Source organism: Papio anubis, chromosome 18, assembly GCF_008728515.1.
Source record: "Papio anubis isolate 15944 chromosome 18, Panubis1.0, whole genome shotgun sequence".
In the NCBI taxonomy this organism is placed as follows: domain Eukaryota; kingdom Metazoa; phylum Chordata; class Mammalia; order Primates; family Cercopithecidae; genus Papio; species Papio anubis.
Window position 1 is genome coordinate 39,136,253 of NC_044993.1, and position 20,753 is coordinate 39,157,005.

General features: G+C 49.5%; 1 protein-coding gene across 15 annotated transcripts in view; it reads right to left on the reverse strand.

The window, feature by feature from the left end:
- Positions 1-20,260, reverse strand: part of NOD2 (nucleotide binding oligomerization domain containing 2) — a 39,081-nt gene extending 18,821 nt beyond the window's left edge. For 5 of the 15 annotated variants that reach the window (XR_004179783.1, XM_021931952.2, XM_021931954.2 and 2 more), the window contains exons 1-4: positions 16,420-17,643; positions 13,787-14,253; positions 5,650-5,755; positions 1,254-3,069 (exon numbers count right to left, since the gene is read on the reverse strand). Coding sequence is in view for 12 of the 15 variants with exons in the window: in XM_021931952.2 (XP_021787644.2) it covers positions 1,254-3,069; positions 5,650-5,755; positions 13,787-14,253; positions 16,420-16,723 (2,693 nt within the window). In the remaining 3 variants the exon portion in view is untranslated. Of the gene's footprint in view, positions 1-1,253; positions 3,070-3,601; positions 3,675-5,649; positions 5,756-13,786; positions 14,254-16,419; positions 17,647-18,894; positions 19,081-20,130 lie in introns of those variants that run through there. The other 10 variants (XR_001898162.3, XM_009196418.4, XR_002519229.2 and 7 more) reach the window with 7 other exon arrangements.
- Between the last annotated feature and the right edge of the window lie 493 nt (positions 20,261-20,753).

Here is a 20,753-nt window from a genome sequence, read left to right on the forward strand (position 1 = left end):
GTATCATCTGTTTCCTCCAAGACCATGATGGGTATAATCATATTTATATTCATTGTGTATAACACATATATATATATTCACTATATATGTTATGTATTATGTTGTTATTATGCTTTAACCTTATGACCATGGTCCTTATGTCAGGGTTAACAAAAGTCACTGCACGGTTTCTAGTGGATATCCATGTGTTCGGCCCATAGTGAAAAATAAATCTTGTTGCTTTGCCCCAGAGAAGATGTATACCATCCTAATACTCTCAAGAAGAGGTTTGTCCCATGCTTAGGGTCAATTAAGGTCATCCAGGTGTAGCCTAAAGCCCCTGGAGGCTGGGAATCGATTTTAACTTCAATCTAGAACTTCTGCTTTCCCATAGGTTCTAAATAGAAGCAGGGCATCCCCTTTCAAGCTGAAAGGATGTTGGGGAATCTGTGGCATGCTGATCCCCAGGCCTAGGCACACCCTCTGCCCTTGCCTGCCCCCAAGATGTGGAAAGAGGCCACTGAGTTCAGGGGCACCGATTCTCCAAAGGGCAAAACCTCATATCTTTGGCTGGGGCTCTTAAGCAATACAGGTAGTGCTGAAATCCTGTTTGGACACTGTGCTACCTCAGGAATCCAAGAGTGGCTCCTCTTCCATTGTTGAAAGTGGCCAGGCAAATGAAAGATAGCCACTGTTGAAATCCTGCAGCCACTTTCTATTTCTTGGGCCCTGACATTCCCATCTGACTGGGATGTTAAAGTCTCTGATGGGGCACTAGTCGCCTCTGATTTGGTGACACATAGTACACAAAACTTTCTGCCTGTGACCTCAAGGTTTTCAGGGAGCCTCTGAAGTGTATCCAGAGACTGGTGGGGGGCAGGAAACCTGTTATCAGAAAGATGTGATTTGTGAACCTCAACTCTGCCATTTCCTGTGTGACCCTGGACAATTTACTTCACTCCTCTGAGCCTCAAGTCAAGGATACTGGAGATAATAACATTCCTGCCTACAGCCCAGGGTAGTTGTAGAGATTAGATGAGGTCATTCCGGAAAGTGTAGCACCAGACCCAGCACAGAGGCCAGTCAATAAAGTATGGCTGTCATCACCACATATTGAAATTAAGACCCAGAAGGGAAGGGATCTGGACAGGGGTGCAAAGAAGGGTGGCAAAGGTGAAGCTGGGCCCAGATTTCTAGATCCCAGCTCGGTGCTCCCACGCTTAGCCTTGATGATGCTTCCCCATGCCTGAATAGCAATGCCCAGTAACACTCACTACAGAGCCTTGCAGACACCAAGGCAAGGCAGCAGCTGCTCCACGCCAATGTCACCCACAGAGTTGTAGTCCAGCTGCAGGGCCACGGGCTGCCGGAGGTGCCGCAGCACAAAGGCCAGGGCAGCACACTCGGCGGGGCCCACACTGCAAAATGTCAACTTGAGGTGCCCGACATTCAGGCCACGTGCAGCCTTCCGTGCCAACCGCTCCTCCTGCATCTCGTATAGGCTCCGGATAAGCCAGATGAACCCGGGCATGGCGTGCATGCTCTTGGCCTCACCCGGCGCAGCTGGCGGGATGGAGTGGAAGTGCTTGCGGAGGCTGCGGGCCAGACACCAGCGGGCACAGGCCTGGCGCCGGAGCAGGGCCTTCTCAGATGCCTGGCACTCGGCCAGCAGGTCCCAGTGCTCCCGGGACAACAGCCCCGCCAGGAAGGCTGCCGTGATCTGAAGGTTGTGCGGCTCGGCCTTCTGCAGCAAAGCTGCCACACTGCCGTCCTTTCCCTCTGAGCCCTGGATGCACAGCGTGGGCAGGAGCCTGGCCATCGGTGAGTTGCCTGGCCTGCCACAATTGAAGAGGTGTCTGAGCAAAGCTGGTGACACATCAGCACTGAATGCCAGGTAGAATGCAGCAAAGAAGCACTGGAAAGTGATGTGCAGGAATTCCAGGGGCGCCGTACTCCCTGGCATGACACCTTTGGCACGCACCAGGAAGCCAAGAGAAATGTCATCAGGGCTGACCTGTGCTGCCTGGAGCTGCTGGGCTGAGAACACGTAGCAGCACATGCCCAGGCCCCACAGGGCTAGTCTGCCCAGGTGCAGAAGGGTGGGGAGACGGCCCCGAAGAAGACTGGGTCCCAGACCCTGGGAGGCTGAGTCTGGGGAGGTGGCATGCAGCAGAAAATGCTGCAGGATCAGCAGGTACATATCTGTAGTGGTCTTTGGGGACACCCCCTCCTGCAGCAACAGTTCCTGGTGGCATTTGGACACCATCCACGAGAAGACGGGAAGGTGGCACAAACCGTGCAGGGCTGAGGTCGCTTGGAGCAGGCGGATGAGGCGGTCCGCCACCCCAGGCTCACGATGGCGCTTCCTCAAGTACAGCTCGATGCCCTGTTCAGAGAAGCCCTTGAGGTAGAACTCGGTGCGGATGTACTTCCTGAGGAATGCTGACACAGCGGCTGGACGGCTGGTCACCACCTTTCGGGCATTCTTCAGCAGGTTGCCCTGCAGAAGGTTGAAGAGCAGGGTCTGGACAGAGGTGGGGTCGGTCGGGGAGCAGTGACGCTCATGATCCGTGAACCTGAACTTGAACTCATCAAAGCCATCAAAGGTTAACAGGACACGGTCAGGGTGGTCAAGGAGGAACTGGAAGATGTCCTCTTGATCAACATCAGGCCAACAGCAGTGCTCAAAGAGTAGCGTCCGCACGGAGAGTGGTTTGGCCACGCACTGCAGCTGCCGGCAGCTGAATGGGAAGACAAAGAGAAATTCCTGGAAGTCTCGCCCTGCAGCCCACAGCAAGTGGAGCCGCTGCAGGAGCGTGCTCTTGCCGCTGCCCGCCTCACCGACCACCAGCACGGTGTCTGCATCGTCGTTGAGGTGGCTGCGGGTGCTGAAGAGCTCCTCCAGGCCCAGGGTGGCCGGGCTCTTCTGCGGGGGTCCAGCCATGCCCGCATCTGCCCAGACCTCCAGGCCATTCTCTGTGTATATGTCCTCCAGGCAGAGCGTCTCTGCCCCATCATAGGTACTGAGGAAGCGAGCCTGAGCAGACACCGTGGTCCTCAGCTTGGCCATGTACTTCCTGCATGTGGCAGCTGGAAGGCAGAAGAAGAGGCAGATGAAGGTGGCACCATGGTGAAGAGGGGACCTAACCAGACAGTGGGCTGCTGTGGGGGAAGCTGACATAACTGAAGGGATAGGACAGCCAGCAAGCGCCCATCCTGGCTCCTCCATTCACAAGCTGTGGACTTTGAGGACAATCAAGGAAACTTCCTAACGGTCAGTTTCCACCTCTGTAAGGTGGGAGAAATGTTGATCTCTACCTTACAGACTTTTTACACGGATCAACTAAGATGACGTATGTCAAGTGCTCAGCACAGTGCTCAACACAAAGTAAGTCCAAAGACATCAGTGACTGCCGTTATCATTACTCACACCAGGAGGAGTTGTAGATGATGGGAAGGGGCTCTAGGCTGGGATCAGAAGACCTGTATTCTGATATCTGTCCTGCCATAATGGCCGGGTGGCTTTGGATAAATCCCTTCACCATTCACTCTCAGTTAACTTTTTCTAAGGGGAACAAAGGGCTTCAGGGCTCAGGAGCCCAGTCTCTGAAGTCAGACACACCTGAGTGTGAAAACCTGCGTCCACCACACACTTGGGCAAGCCATTTAGCCTTTCTGGGCCTCAGTTTTCTCATCTGTAAAAAGGGGGACAATATACACCTGGAAGGATTGTTTCAGGAGGCAGTGAGATAAAATAGAGTTTAAAAGAATATCTGACATGGCAAACTCTCAAAAAATGGTGCTTATTATCATTATTATTCATGGCTATAGTCGGCACAACAATAGACCCTCGAAGATGTCCGTGTCCCGATCCTCAGAACCTGTGAATATGTTACCTTATGTGGCAAAAGGAACTCTGCAGATGTGATAAAGTTAAACTTCGAGATGGGGAGATGAGCCTGATTGATCTGGGTGGGCCTAGCAATAGAAGGCCTCGGGGTCACCAGGGTGCCCCAGCTGAGCGCTAGAATGAGAGTCTGTGATCCTGCCTCCACTTCCTCATCCTCCCCATGCACCCCACGCAGGGAGAGTTTTCATGCACAGGGTGTGTTTGGAAGGCTACTGCTCTTCCTTTCTCATCCTGAAAGCAATGCGAGCGAGCCATTTCCTGTGTCAGGGTTTAGTTCCCCTTTCAGGAAACGGGGAAGTGCCAGTTTAGAGTCCCCGGCTGGTAGGAACTCAGCACGGTCCCCCGCCATCACAGCCTCACTGCCCCCGACCAAACACTGGCCCACTTATTTTCAACCCAAAAACTAACAAGTAATTTTCAGAGAGCTCTGAGCTCACTGATGACTATCTGCAGTCACACAAAGGGGACGCCCTGTGTTTATGTCACCTCTGTTGTTCCCAGAGTTGATGATTATCGCTGAGCTTTCTACCCTCTGAATACACCAGGATCCCTGAACTTAGACCATAAGGTAAATATCTTCCTCTCCGATACATATCAGATATGTATCTTCCTCTTCCGACCTGACTTCCAACGCAGGCTTTCCAGCCATCACCAATGATACTAAAATTCTCCGGAAAAAAAGAAAATGTCATTTTATAGAGAAATAAACACACCTTTAGAAGTGTGGGGAATCCTGCACCCTGGCCTGGTCTTACAGTGACCAGCTGTGCTTGATGATATCAACGGCAAACCTCAACCAAGGGCCAAACCAGGCCCCGCGCTCCATGCTGCTCACCCCGCTGTGGTGCACTGATGTTTAGATCCCGTTCTTTGATGAGACAGTGCACTTGCGAGTGCCAGGCACAGACTTACAGCCACCCCTCCCACAGATTTGCTTGCTGCCCAGAGGGCAGGGGCCCAGGGTGATAGACCCATCTGCCAGCACCACACACAGCTCAGGGAGCTTCAGTGCCAATGAGCTTTCCCTACAGTGGTATAGGAACAAGCCCTAAAGAGTGCCAGACTTTTGCACCCTCTCTTTACAACTGACATTTCTTCTCCCAAGAAAAGAGAAAGTGTAGGTGGGGACAATTTACAATCAGACCCATCTCCTCCTCCCTTGTCACTTAACCTCCCTGCCCAGTTTCCACATCTATAAGGTGAAAAAACCACCACCTACTTCTCAGGGTTGTTGCAAAGGGTAGACATTCACCTGGCAGGATGCCTGGTATGTTCAAGAGGTGCTGTCCAAGCCCCTCCTGTTCCTGAGTTTGGGTGGTGACCCTGGGCACTGAGGGATACCAGAGTCTCTAGATCCACTTGGTTCTTGAGTTTCCGATTGTGAGCTGCTAAATTTCAGAGATCAAGAGGTACCAGCCCTAACTCAAAACATGTGTCCGTATCTTTTTGGTACAGATAATGAGAGTTTGGATGGTAAGTAACACCTTTGGTTAGCCTTCAGCATATGGTAGCTCCAATTGTCAGTGTACTGTGTGGGAGATAATGAAAGCTAATAGCTAACATCACACGCTTTTGTCCTTTTAATCCTCCTGAAATTGCAATGAGATAGGGGGTGGTGGTAGCCTTAAAACAAGGAAACTGAGTCACATGGAGGCTACACTGCCAGCATATGGGATGCTAACCGAGGTGTGTTCTACTCTTAACCATGGATCTGCACTGACTGCCCTTCCCTTTCTGATTAACTGAGAACATATACCTACCTTCCAAAGGCAGGGCCAACGGGACTGGTAATTCCTGAACATGTTGTAGAAGGAAGGCGGCCAATCCATTCGCTTTCACTGTGGCAAGATCGAGCAGCCTTCTTGCCTACGGGAAAGACAGAAGACATTGTTCCTCCAGGAAGGCTGATGGAGCAGTGTGGGAAGGCTTACTGATTATTACAACTTCATAAGCATCTCTCTTCCGTCCAGAATAAAAGGTCAGAAAAGCAACCGAACAACCACAGAAGTTTCAAGTCGTTAATAGTGTTGGATAGTGAATTGGACACACGCATCCAATCTGGCTCCTACCCAAAACTCACTGAAACAGTGAATAACTGAAAAATAAATGAAACAACATGAAGACATAAACCTACAAAGATAGGGAAAATGATTCTGTAGGCTGTACACCATTTGGAAGAGAAGTGATTTCGTCAAGTCTCATGGATTGAATATTTGAATACAATCTCTGCTCAGACTCCCACATCTTCATCTCCAGCCTGAACTGTCCCCCTGAACCCTGGACTTACGCATCCAACTGCCTAGTTTCCATTTCCACTTAAAAGTTTCATAAACACCTCCAACATATTCAAAACTAAACTCCTAACCTGCCCACGCACCTGCCAAACCAACAGCCTTCCTCATCTTGGCTAATATTAACCCCATTCTTCCAGGTGCTCAGCCCTGAAGTCGTGGAATCACCCTCAAAGTCTCTCCTCTGTAATCTGTCAAATCCTGTTGACTCCACCTTCAAAGCATGTCCCAAAGAGCACTGTCCAACAGAAATAAAATGCAGGGCACAAATGCAAGCCGCATGTGGAATTTCAAATCCTCTAACAGACATATGTTTTAAAGTTAAAAGAAATAGATGAATTAACTTTAATCATATATTCTATTTAACCCACAATAGTCCAAACATTACCATTGCAACATGTAATCCATGTAGAAAATAGCAAAATATGGCCGAGCCTGGTGGCTCACGCCTGTAATTCCAGCACTTTGGGAGGCCAAGGCAGGCGGATCCCCTGAGGTCAGGAATTCCAGAGTAGCCTGGACAACGTGGTGAAACTCCATCACCACTAAAAATACAAAAAATTAGCCAAGCGTGGTGGCATGTGCCTGTAGTCCCAGGTACTCAGGAGACTGAGGCAGGAGAATCACTTGAACCTGGGAGGCAGAGATTGCAGTGAGCTCAGATCACACCACTGCACTCCAGGCTGGGTGACAGAGCGAGCCTGGGTCTCAAAAAAAAAAAAAAAAGAAAAAAAGAAAAAGAAAAGAAATAGCAAAGTATTTTTCATTCTTTCTTTCATATTAAGTCTTTGAAATCTGGTGTGTATTATGTGCTTATGGAAATTCCATGTGGACCAGCCGGGTCTCTAGTGCTCAAATGCCATCTGTGGCCAGTGTCTACATACCAGACACACAGCTAGAGAGCCCTGCCACTTCCTGTCACCTCCTCTATACCATCCTCCTCCAACCCACAATCCCTGCTCACCTAGAAAGCTGCACAGGCCGCAAAATTGGTCCCCCTGCTTCTGTTCCTGCCCCCACAGTCTAGCCTTAATGCCACAGCCAGAGTCTAATCCTTTACAAACAAAACTCAAGTCACATCGCTCCTGTACGAACGTCCCAATAACATCCCTATTTCCTCAGAATAAGAGTCCAAGTCCAACAGTAAACTTCAGGGCCCAAAACAGACAAAAATACCTGTCTAGAACCACGTGGACCCAAGTTTCTCCTTTCATGCCCCCTATTACTCCACTCAGCATCCTGGCCTCCTGTTTCCTAAAACTACCAGGCATGCTCCTGCCTCTGGGCCTTGGCTCTGGCTGTCCCCTCAGCTTGGAAGCCTTCCTCCAGCCATCCATGTGGCTAATTCACTGTCCTCCTTCAAGTCTTTACTCGAATTTCACCTTCTAAGTGAGAACTCTGACTACTCTATTTAAAATTGCCATCATTTATCCCCTTCCCAAACTCTCAACTCCCAAACCCATTTTACTTACTTTTTACAGCACTTATCACCTTCTAGCACGCTCTGTAATTTCCTTCCTTTGGCTTATTGTCCCTCTCCCCTTACTGGAGTGTGCGTATTTCCAGGACAAAGATTTTTGTCTATTTTGTTCACTGAGATATCCCCAACACCTAGAAGAGTGTCTGGCACAAATCGGGTGCTCAAGGACTTGCTGAATGAATACATGGTAATGGACTGGGGGGACTCCTGAAAGTCAAATCTTAATGTCAAAATGAGAAAGTTGAAAACCATGCAGTGTGTATCCTAGAATCTGTAAAGGGCTCTGGAATGATCAGCATGAGGGACCTCCGGAACTGAAGAAAATGACTAAAACAAGGAGGACTGAATCAAAGTGTTTTCTGAAACACATTTCTGGTTTATCCCCAGGCAAAAGTCTGTGGTCTACTCAGACAACTTGATTAACCCAGGAGGCAAGATCTAAAGATATAAACACTGTCATTTCCCAAAATGTCTACAGTGAAATTCATGGTAGACAAGTTTCACCCACGTGCTCAACAAGTTTTAAAGTCCTACCTGTTAGTCTTGAGAAAGAAAACCAAGGAGTATCATGAGCTCAGAGAAAGCATCTAATGTGGGAGATAGAAGCCAAACAAGGGAGGAAGGGGAAAACTACTTGTAGAAAAGGTTTACATAGGGTGAAAAACAGTCAAACAAACAAAGAACCCACCTATCTTACGATCCTTAAGTCAAAGAAGATGTTGCATCCATAAAACAACAGTAAGATACTACAAAAAAGAAACAGTCAAACCTACCTCTTGCAAACTAAAATCATGACATCAAAAATGAAAAATTCAAGAGTTTAAAGATAGAGTTGTGACTATCATAGAAAAGTAGATCAAAAAGACACAGAGATGGAAAATAGAAGAAAATTAAATGATCGGTCAAGGAGTTCTAACATTGAAGTAATAGTAGTTTCATAAAAAGAGAAGAGATAAAATGGAGAGGAAGAAATCACCTATAAACTAATCAAGAACATTTCCCAAAACATAAAGACAGAAGTTTCCAGATTCAAAGTACCTCTTGGGTGACCAACACAATGGAAGAACATCAAGGCACATCATTGAAATTTTAAAATGCTGGGGACTAAAAGAAAATTTTACAAGCTTCCAGAAAGAGTTTTAAAATGGTTTTGGAGGCTGGGTGTGGTGGCTCACGCCTTTAATCCCAGCACTTTGGGAGGCCAAAATGGGCAGATCACCTGAGGTTAGGAGTTCAAGACCAGTCTGGTCAACATAGCAAAACCCCATCTCTACTAAAAATATAAAAATTAGCTGGGTGTGGTGATGAGTGCCTGTAATCCCTGCTACTCAGGAGGCTGAGGAAGAAGAATTGCTTAACCCCAGGAGGTGGAGATTGCAATGAGCCAAGATGACACTACTGCACTCCAGCCTATGTGACAGAGTGAGACCCTGTCTCAAAAAGAAAAAAAAAAATGGTTTTGGAATTCTTAGAAGCAATATTGAAAAGAGATGATAATGGAATAATGCAATCAAAATTCTGAAGGAAAATGATGGCCAGCCCAGAATTTTTATACCCAGCTAAACTATCAATCCAGTATGAAGGAACTTTTAGAAATGTAAGAGCTCAGAAATTTTAACTTTCATACTTTTATTATAAGGAATTGACTGGAGGATATGGTCTAGCAAAATGGAGTAAACCAGGAAAGAAGAGGCCACAGGATTCAGGATATAGGAGACCAACTCAGGAAGACCATGTAGGGAAATCTCAGGTTAACGGCTGTATACTATAAGTAGACGGCCACCAGTTCAGACAGAATGGAGTAGTGACTCAAGACTCAGACTTGTTGAGGGCAGTTATCTCCTAGATGTCCAGGCAAGCCTGACCCTAACCTTTTTCTATGTTTGACTTTTCTTCACCATGAACTAATATCATTTCTTTTTGACTCCTGCTGCCTCAGTCAGCTGAGGACATTCATTTTACTCCACAGAAGTGCTTAGCCTTGGCCTATTCCTAGACTAGAATAGCCTTTGGCAAGTTTACCACTGACTGTACAAAGCAGCCTGCTACCTCTGGACATTTTCCTCTGGACAGCACCTAATTCACATCAGCCGTACCAGACCCTCCAGTTGCAATGAGCCCAATATTTCCCCAGACTCATTCATGACATTGCCTACTGACTTCCCAGAAGAGGTCCTTATAAATTCCCAGGGAAGGCAAAGCCAGACCAAGTCCCTGGGACTCCACTTAGCTTTCCCTGCCTTGGGAACCTTCATCTAAGAAAAGGTAATAGTGACCTTTCTTTTTTTGAGACAGAGTCTTGCTCTGTCGCCCAGGCTAGAGTGCAGTGGTGTGATCTCGGCTCACTGCAACCTCTGCCTCCCAGGTTCAAGTGATTCTCCTGCCTCAGCCTCCTGAGTAGCTGGGACTTCAGGTACATGCCTCCATGCCTGCCTACTTTTTTGTATTTTTAGTAGAGATGGGGTTTCTCCATGTTGGCCAGGATAGTCTTGATCTCCTGATCTCGTGATCTGCCTCCCTCAACCTCCCATAGTACTGGGATTAAAGGCATGAGCCACCACACCCAGCCTATTTTAAGTGACCTTTCTTTACACAGTTATTTTTGGCTTGCTACTCAGTTTTTCAAAATAGAACAATACATTGTTTGGGGATTTATTTTAAACGATGCTAAAACATTAAAGAAAGCAAAGAAATGATTTACACAAATCATTTTTTTTTACCAGTGTTTACCTCTAGTAGTTGCATTTTTACCAGTGTTTACCTCTAGTAGTTGCAATTAAAGAAGGCCCCAGCTACTGACAATGTCCTGTTTTTTAACCTGGGTGATGGGAGCAGTTTACACCATACATATGAAATATACACACTTTTCTGTATGCATGGTGCATTTCCCAATTTAAAAATGTTTAAGTTAATATTGTTATAGGAATCAGGCAATTCAGAGCTCAGTCTGACACCTCAGCCCTATCAACTTTAACAGTTGCATGAGTCAGACGGACAGCTGGTATTACAGCTGGTGTTACCAGCCTCAGGTTTCCTAACAACTGCTATGCCCAACTGAGCAAGTTTACCACACAAAGCCCCCACATTTTATGACAGACAGAGAATAGCACAAGCTCTGGAGGAAAACAGGCCTGGATTCAAATTCTAGCTGGGCCACTTCCCAGATGGGCAATTTGGGCAGTTTCTTCATTGTTAAAAAACAGTGTAGTCACACTACACCCTTGTGGGGCTTAAATAAAACAATACAGGGAATGGACTGGGTACAGTGCCTGGCACACAGTAGGCATTCACTCAGTCAGTAGTAGCAATGGCTATTTTTGGAATTTAGTTCTTTAACTTGTATTTTGTTTCATTCCACAGCATTTTCTGTCCCTAACCTGCAATCAATGACAACTACTTTTTCATAGGAAATTAAAAGGCCATTTGGGAAGACATGTTGGTTGGATATACCACAAGCACCATCCAGATAAAATCAGAAAGGCCACTAAGGGAAGGCTACCAAATCAGAGTCACAGAATGTCAGAGCTCAAAGGGGGCTCAGAGAGAGCTGGATTCTAAAGGCTTAAACCTCAGACAATGCAATCCCTTCAAAATCTCCTAGTATCCTCAGATCTGTTGCCCCCTATCCCTGCTACCCACTCAGCTCAGTCCCAGCCTTCAATGTTTGCTTTTGCTGTCTATTTAGCCCTTTCTTAAGATGAATTCTTAGCTCATTAAAATCCAGCCTTAGATGGGCACGGTGGCTCATGCCTGTAATCCCAGCACTTTGGGAAGCTGAGGGAGGAGGGTTACTTGAGCCCAGGAGTTTGAGACCAGTCTGGGCAACATAGCAAGACCCCGTATCTACAAAAATAAAAATAAAAATTTAGCCTAGTATGGTGGTGCCAGCCTGTGTCCCACCTGCTTGGAAGGCTGAGGCGGGAGGATCACTTCAGCCCAGAAGTTCGAGACTTCAGTGATTTATGATCGTGCCACAGCACTCCAGCAGACTGGATGACATGGTGAGATCCCCATCTCAAATAAATAAATAAATGCCTTTCTTCTTTCCTAATCTAGGCATCTAAGGTTGTGAATTTCCCCCTATGTTCTGCTGTAGCTGTATCTGATAGATTTTGATAAATAATATTCTCATTATTTTTTGGTTCTGAATATTTTCTGATTTCCATCACGATTTCTTCTTTCACCCATGAGTTATCCCATTTCTTTTCTTCACCAATTCGGAGGTACTTCCTCTGCTCATATCCTGTCTTCTCTGGGCCCTAGGGATCTAGGCTACCTTCTCCAAACCCCTCAGACCATCTGTACCAGACCACATGGCTGAACTTTTAAAGATGACAAGACACAATCTTGTAACTTCTCAGACGGGTTGATTCAATTCCCCTAATAAATTATAAGAGAAACTAAGGTCAGTCCAATAATGAATATATCTTCTGTACGTGTAACTAATCAGAGAGGACTGCACCACGTCTGCTCTGTAAATACCTAGCCATGTGAGCCAACTTTAGTGCAGCCTTGAAGACAAATTCGTTTATTTCATCAGTCTCAACCTAGGGTTACCCAGACTCACATGAACACCACATACATTTTTGGAAAACAGACAAAAATAAAAACTAAAATGTTCCCCAATCCAGCCCAATTTAATACTGCAGTGTCATTCTAATTCAATCATTCATTCAATAACTCATTTATTTCATCCACAAATATTTATGGAGTACCTACTATGTGCAAAGCTCTATGAAGACAACAAACTTTAAGCAAATATGTATGAAGCACCTAGTAGATTCTGGCTGAATAAATGAATGAATAAATGAATGATGGATGAATAAGCCAATGACCAATGTTGGCCAGCTGGTCCAGCATTGGCCCTCTCATTAACTATTGTGAGCTTATTCAAACTACTTTACTTGGTCTCAGTTTCCCGATTTATAAAGTGGAATGTTAGTGAGTGTTCCGTCTGCCTCTCAGGAGCCCTAAGAATCACTGTTTGGAAGAAAACAAAAGAGTTTCAAAAATATTCAGTGGTCATTTCTCTGACCTTCTGGTCTCTGTTGAGTCATTACCTTCTTGGGGCAGTTATATCCCAACTCTGAACATCTATGATCTAATGCAATTTCATATCAGAAATCCTACATAAACATTTAAGCTATATTAGTATATAATATGCCACGTTAATTATAAAATAGAGATTCAATATACTACAATGTTATGATCTGTTGTGCTGTTAATTTAAAACAGACAGAAACAAAAGTGTACAAGTACAGAGTATCACTCATAACAGAAATAATCAATAGCAGCCAGTGGTAATAGACACTATCCTAAGCATTACTCAATTTAACTCACTGAATCCTCCCAAGAGCCTTATAGGATAGGCACCATTTGACTATTACCATTGTTTTATAGATGAGGAAACTGAAACAAGAGAGACTGAGGCTGGAGAGGCTCCATAGGGAAGCCTGAGATCACACAGGGTTGACCTTGAGCCTGCACCATTCTGGCTTCAGAATCTGAGCCCCTGGCCACCACACACTTCCTCTCGGCAGAAGTGGTATGTTGGCCAGGCAAAGCGGTTCATGCCTGCAATCCCAACGGTTTGGGAGGCCAAGGCGGGAGGATTGCTTAAAACCAGGAGCTGGAGACCAGCCTGGGCAACATAGCAACAGCCCATCTCTAAAAGAAAAAAAAAAAAAAGCTGTGCGTGGTGGTACAGCACCCATAGTCCCAGCTACTCAGAGACCAGAAGATCATGAGTGCAGGAATTCAAGGCTACAGTGAGCTATGATTGTGCCACTGCATTCTAGCCTGGGTAACAGAGTGAGACTTCAAAAAGGAAAAGAAGGGAAGGGAAGGAAGAGGAGGGGAGGGGAGGAGAGGGGAGGGGAGGGGAGGAGAGAGAAGGGGAGGGGAGGAGAGGGGAGGAGAGGGGAGGGGAGGGAAAAAGAAAGAAGGAAAGAAAGTTGTATGTTGCCTGCCAAGAGTCAAGAGCAAATTTTACCTGCCTGGCTACCTTTTTAGGGGAAATCCCACAGACCAAGTTACCCCACAGGCTGACTTCATGAGGACAAATCAGTCTTGGTGACTAAGCACCCCTTTCCTGGGAACTCTGTGATGCATGCAGGAGTGCCTCACCCTCTGGGACGGTGTGAAGATTGGCAGCCTGATTTCGTCACATTCGTACTGGCTGACGAAACCCCGCTCTCGTGCCAGGTCCAGCACGCCCTCCACATGGCTGTGGAGCCTCCTGACAATGGCTGGCCGGTGACTCTGCAGGTCTCGGGCTGGGTGGAGCGAGTGGGGGTCCCAGCAGCCATGCAGCTTCGGGGATTGGCTGTCGGCCTGGGCTTCCTGGGCAGCGGCGACGAGTTTCTGACAGGCCCAAGTACCCTTATTCCAGACGGTGTCCAGGAGGCGCCTGGCCAAGTGGGAGAGAGGCTGGCCCAGGAGGTGGATGCCCTCGTAGTCTTCCCAGGAGAGGACCTCCCAGGACAGCAGCCAGTCCAGGACACTCTCGAAGCCCTCCAGGGACCCTGAGACCAGCAGCTCCACCAGCTGACTCCTCTGTGCCTGAAAAGCCTCCTGCGAGCACATTTCACAACCTGGGGAGGAGAACAAGGTCAGTGCAGGACTTCTCCAGAAGCCAGACGCGGGGTGGCTGGGGAAGGCCAGGGCAAGTCAGCCCCAGCAGAACCCGAGTTGGCCATGGTTCTAGCCTCAGACATTACCCAATCCAAGCTCCCCACCATACAGATGTGAAAATTGAGACCCAGAGAAGGCAAGAAACACCTCAAGGTCCCACAGAGAGTTTGAAGCAACCAAGAATTAAATCAAGACCCCTAACTCCCACATCCATGCTTGGTCTCCGGCTTAAAACGTTTAAAAAGGCTTGAGGTAATATGAGGAGCAAGAGATCTTCCAAGGTCACTTGAGATCAGGAGTTCCAGACCAGCCTGGCCAACACGGTAAAACCCTTTCTCTACTAAAAATACAAAAATTAGCCAGGCATGGTGTGGGCACCTGTAATCCCAGCTACTCAGGAGGCTGAGGTAGGAGAATCACTTGAACCCAGGAGGCAGAGGTTGCAGGCTGCACTCCAGCCTGGGCAACAGAGCAAGACCCTGTCTCAAAAAAATAATAATAAAAATGTAAAAAGTAGAGAGAGAGAAAGAGAGATCTTCCAAGCAGTCAGGGAATTCATTCTCTTCAAAGCAGGGTGAGAGGGCCTCCTTCACACTGGCTGGATTCACGCTACAGCAGTTTCAGTAATGGCTAATATTAATTAAGCATAAACAACACACCAGGCGCCATTCTAAGTGCTCTCCTGCGTGAATTCACTGAACCCTCCCAGCCACTGTGAAGTAGTGCCTATGATCTGCCCATTTTACAGAGGAAGACACTGAGGCACCGAGAGGCTCAGTGATTTGTACGACATGTCACAGCTAGACAGGCAGAGTCAGGATTTCAACACAAGCCGTGTGCAACTCCAGAATGCATGTCTCTAACTCTTACATTTGGGTTCCCCACGGGGGCCCCAAGCCCGTGCTGTGTGTTTTGCACACTGCTACTCCAAGGGGTACACTCAGAGTATTATTCTAAAGGTCCTATCCTAGGCTAAGTGAAAAATTACGGTGCAAACTAAGTTGTTTCCAAGTGTTCTCGTGCCTTGTCCCCCATCAACACTTCCCCCACACACTTGCCCTAGGGCCCTCACCTCCCTCCCACGCCCTCGAAACCACCGTGCACAGACTGCTGCTGCTATCGTTAGCCACCTGCTGTGGGTTCTGGGAATTTGAGGGCAAGTAACCCTTCAGGAGCTTCAAGCCCTGGGAGGATCTCTGAGCAGCTGAGAAAATCTCTCAGCATGGTCAGTTCTGCGATTGTCGTGGGGTCCGTGGACAAGAGCTGGTGCAGTGCCTCGAAGAAACGAAAGTGAAAGGGTGTAGGCATGGACAACAAAGAGAGCCATCGGCTTCTTTTTATAAATCAGGGACATTCCCAGCCACTCAAGGGAGTAGATGCCAAGCGGCCTGGGGATTTTGCCTCTTTGCTGATGGTTGTTTATGTGTCTCTCTCCCTGCCTGGGTCACGTGGAAGCCTGGGTCTTACTCGTCCTAGCATCCCTGAGCCTGGCACGGCACTGTCCCCCGCAGAGACACTGTGGAAATGTTCATGAATCAAATATCCCCTGGGCTGGGGGTGGGAGGAACACTGTAACCATCCTCATACGGCAGCCAAGGTAAGCAAAAGGAAAAACCTCCAATCTCTCAGAACGCTGCTGGGGCACAGGAGGCCCTGTGCTGGTCAGATGGGGAAACGGAGGCAATGAGGTTATTTGTGTGTCTGGCTGCTTGGGAGAGAGAGTGTCCCCCCCTGCACACAGGCCACTGGAATCCAGGAACTAAGGTAGTTCTCTCAGGCCAAGGAGGTCTCCTCCCCGTGCTCACCTCTAAGCAGAGGAGACAAGAGGGTGGGGTGGCGGGGGACGGGGGAAGAGAGGACCAAAAGGGGGTAGAATAAATCTCTGGGCTTGGCCCTGGAGTGGTTCTCAGCTGTGGAAACATCAGCCAAGGACGCGACAGCAGCCCCCACCATCACCCCTGCCAGGGTCCTGGGGAAAATAACCACCCACCCACTCTCCCCAGAAAACAGCCCAGAGACAGGGTCAGCACTCCCCATCTCACCCCAGGCCTGGGAGCATGCGCGCAGCCAGGGATGAAAGAAGGCCGAGAGTCAAGCTGAGACAGGACAATGCCTGCTCCTCTTACCCAGAAAATGTCCGAGGAGGACACTTGCTCTTTCCTCCTCATCGGGAGAGACTGGACCACCCCCTCTTCCCCCATCAAAGCCCATTAGGCTGGGGGAGCAGGCATGGCATCTGTGGGTGGGCCTTGTGCAGAACACCAAAAGCCCAGTGGCACAGAACTGGTGAGCCTGGATCTGTCTACCAACCCCACCTTCAAGGGAAATTCCCAAAGGAAAAGCCAGAGGCCAGAGTTGGCCAACCAGCCTTCCAGAACTAGGTAATTCCAGGCAATTCTGGCACAAAGCCTTGTGCATCCTGGAGACCATGACCCTCCCTGAAAAACCCCACTGGGGACATGAGACACATTCACGAGGGGACAGGCCACAAGTAAGTAGGGGCCCCTCCCTAGCACACCAAGCCTAGGGCAGCCTGGCCTACGTGTGAGCCATACACACCCCGGCTAGTGACGTCGGGCTTCTGTGGGCACCAGGAAGGGGAGGGCCGCCCAAGTCACGTGACTCGGAGCTCTGTCCTCCCAGCAGCTGCATCACCGCACCTCTGCCCTGGCCTTCTTCCAGAAACCTCAGAGCAAAGAGAATCCTGAGGGCCAATTCAGCCAGTCCCCCGTCTCTGAGCAGGCATTGTCCTGTCTCATATTAAACATCCAGAGAGGAGGGCCTGGCCTTAGTGCTGTCCTCACTAACCAGCTCAGGAAGCTCACCAGCTTGGGAATTTATTCATTATGTCTAGCTTCAGTTTCTCCTGCTTCAGTTTAACTTGGGAAAGAGACAGAAAAAATATTCACTCACTATCTGTTTCCTAAAAATTGTCCTTCACATCCTTCCTCTTACCCCTTTATTACCTGATCGGGCTTCCCCTCTTCAGGCAAAATCTATTAGTCTATCTGCATTGCCTTTTGATCTCTACTTCAGTTACTACAACTTCAAAGACACCATTGTCCTCCCCAAGGTGAGGCCCATGTAGAGAAAGGAGCACTTCCTCGCTGAAAGAGAGGGTCAAGGAGCGACCCACATGGGCCCTCCCTGAAACCCAGGCCCAGGCCTGAGCCTGGACAGCTCCTTCCTTCCTGAGACCACAGCCAGCCTGGTTTCTCTGGGGCCAAGAGCAAATGCTTTGCTTAAGTGCTGAAATCTCAGCCCACTGACCCCTTGCAGACAGGAGAGGAAGGGAAGCCCAGGGAAGCTCAACTTCCCAAGTATCCCGGGTCTCTGCTGGGGCCAAGCGCCCCCACCCTCCCCCAGCCATCCTGCATTCTCCCTCCCCGGCACTGAACTTCTCTTCCTAAGAGACCAGTTCCCCCGACCAGTGCACAATGCACTATAATTCTCCACTGTAAAAGTAAAGCCCTCTCTTGACACCCACCTTCTTCATTTGGCTCCAATCCCATTTATCTGCTCCCCTTTATAGCAGACCCCCTTGTCTGTTGCCTGTACTGCTGTCCCCAAGTCCTCCCATCCCCTCCCTCACCCTCAAGTTCCCCATCCAGCTCCAGTGAAACTGTCACCAGTGACCTCCCATTGCTCAATCCTCAGCCCTCAGCCTGCTTGCTCTGCCAGGGGCATTGGTCATATTTGTTCCCTCCTTCCTCTTTGGGGCATTTTCCTCATTTCCTCCAGGGCACCCCAACTCTCTGATTTTCACTCTTTCTGTCTTCTTGGCTGGTTCCTAACACTGGGGGCCTCAGCGCTCAGTGGTTGGACCCCTTCTCTTCTCCATATCACTTCCTCCCTAGATGAGACCACCTGCTCTTGTGGCTTTAAATACCAGCTATATGGTGATAATGCCCAAAGTTTTATTTCCAACTCCAACCTCCGCCCTTAACTTTTCCCAACTGCTTACTCATCACTGATGCCTAATGGACAGCTCAGACTCCACAAGCACAAAACCAAACTCTCAATCTCCCCTAAGCAACTCCCATTTCAGTTCATGGCAGCTTCAAACCTCCAGAAGCTCGAGCCAAAACCTCAGAATCGTATTTGACTCTACCTTTCTCTTACACCCCAAATCCTATCGACACAGCCTTTGAAATATATCCCAAATCTGAATGTCTTGTTTTTTAAATTATTATTTTAACTACCTCTGGGCCATGGTGCAAGCCACCATGGTCTCTCCCCAGAATGACAGCAATGATCCTCTCACCAGGCTCTCCTTCTGCCCTTACCTCACTCCCCACGACCCATTCTCCACCCCACAGCGAGGTGGGCCTGCCAGACCCCAAGTCAGAGCAGGGGACTCCTCTGTTCCAAACCAGTGCTCCCATCATGCTCAGAGTGAAAATCAAAGCCTCCCAGCCCCCCAGATACTCACATGGCTCACCCCTCAAGTCCTTATGACTTTGCCCAGCTCTCCTGGTCTTGGGGAAGCCTTCCCTGGCTGTGCTATATACAATGCAATACCCAGCCCCAGCACCCCATCCTGCTTCCCAGTTTTGTTTTACTCATAGCACTTCCCACCACCTGCCATGCCGTGTATTTACTTATTTCATTGCTGTCCATTCCTTTCTAGAATGTGCACTCCATGAGGGCAGGGAGTTTTGTCTGATTTTCCTATTGCTCTGTCTTGTGTCTCATCCAGTGCATGAATGATGATCGCCGGAATGAATGAAAGAATGGACGTGCTCTGCATGGCTCCGGGAGACAGAGGTGGAACCAAGGTGTAGAATCTGCAAGCCATAGATTTTAGCTAAAGAAAACAAGAGCTGCAAGGCACTGAAAAGCCACCTCACCAGTAGCAAGCTCCCCACCACTGGGCATGTGTCACAGAGGGGTTCTGCGATGGGTAGGAGGGAGGTGGGTTGGATGAGGATGCTTCTAGCCTCAGATCCCAGGGTGCAGAGAGGTAAAGGAGCCTTGAGTGGCCAACAAACTCAGGGGCCCCAGCAGCCCCATGGCTGAGTGATCGAGTCAGGCAAGTACAGGTGGTGGGGATGTCACTCTGGTCTTCTTCACTAAAGGGTTAGAGGAGGGTGACAGGGCAGGTGTTTCCCCTCTGTAGAATAAGGACCCTGGAGGAGGCCAGGTCACAGCCCATGGGGAAACCAAGGCCATGGCAGGAAGGGCTCAGAAAGAGCGAACTCAGAAGCAGGGGTCCAGCCCCAGCCCTCATGCAGCTTCAGGAGGCCCTCCCCAGGGGGATTGAGGTGGAGGGCTTTTCAGTGTGTTGGAATGAAAGCAGGACCAGATGGCTGCTCCATCAACTTGAGAAGCAGAGGAGAGCAGACAGACAGGAGATGTGGCCTCGCAGGTCCTGATGTGGGCTGTCTGGGAGGGGATGGATTTAAACTTAGATCTCACACCCAACAAGGGAGAAGAAGGAGGCAGGAGATTCCCCTAAGAGGTGCAGAGAGCAGCAGTAGGATCCTCCAGGCAGACTCGGCCACTTACACCCACCCACTCACTGGCAGGGTGAAGATGGGAAACTGAGTCCCACAGAGAGGAAGGAAACCAAAAGAGTTGCCCCCTCTGAGACCTGAAGCCCAGGCTCCTCAGGACTGCTCACTCCTGCCGGGGACCTCCCCCATCTCGAGATGCCCCCTTTCCGTCTCACTTCCCACCTACACCCCGGGACTCTCCCAGGAGAAACCTAGGCAACCCTTGCCCAAGCCCTGCTGCCAGGACGGCTCGGAAGCCCAGTGTTCAAGTCACGGGGGCGGGACCCTCGGCGCCCACAGTCTCCCCTTAGCCCACCCCCAGGCGCTGGGCACATCACTCACCGCGAGCCACCTGGGCGCCGACTCCAAGGCCCGCTCCGGGCCACGACTCCCGGGCCCCGGCTCCGGCTCCGGCTCCGGCTCCGGCTCTGGCTCGGGCTGCGGCTCCGGTTGCGCGGGCGCTCGGCTCCGCCCCCGCCCGGACCCCGCCCCTGCTCTGCCCGGACCGCAGCACCCGCTCCTGTCCCGTGGCCCCGCAGCCCCGCAGGGCCGGCTCCAGGACTGGCCACGCTCACCTGGGACAGGGCAGGACCGGGGCTGCCTGCGGGGCTGGACGGCCCTGGCTGTGTGCCCTGGCCAGTGTGCCTCTCTTTCTGGGCCACGTTTCAACCAGGAGGGAACCGGGGAGTCGTCGGAACAACCCGCTTCCCCCAACACACACACACACACACACACACACACACACACCACACCGCTTCCCAACACACACACACCACACTGCTTCCCAACACACACGAGCACACACACACCACACACAGACCGCTTCCCAACACACACACATACCTCTGCTTCTCACACACACGCCTCTTACACACCCCTAACACACACACACACATTACTGCCCTAACACCTGTGACCATGCCCTAACACACACTCCTACACTTCCCAATACACACGTGCACACA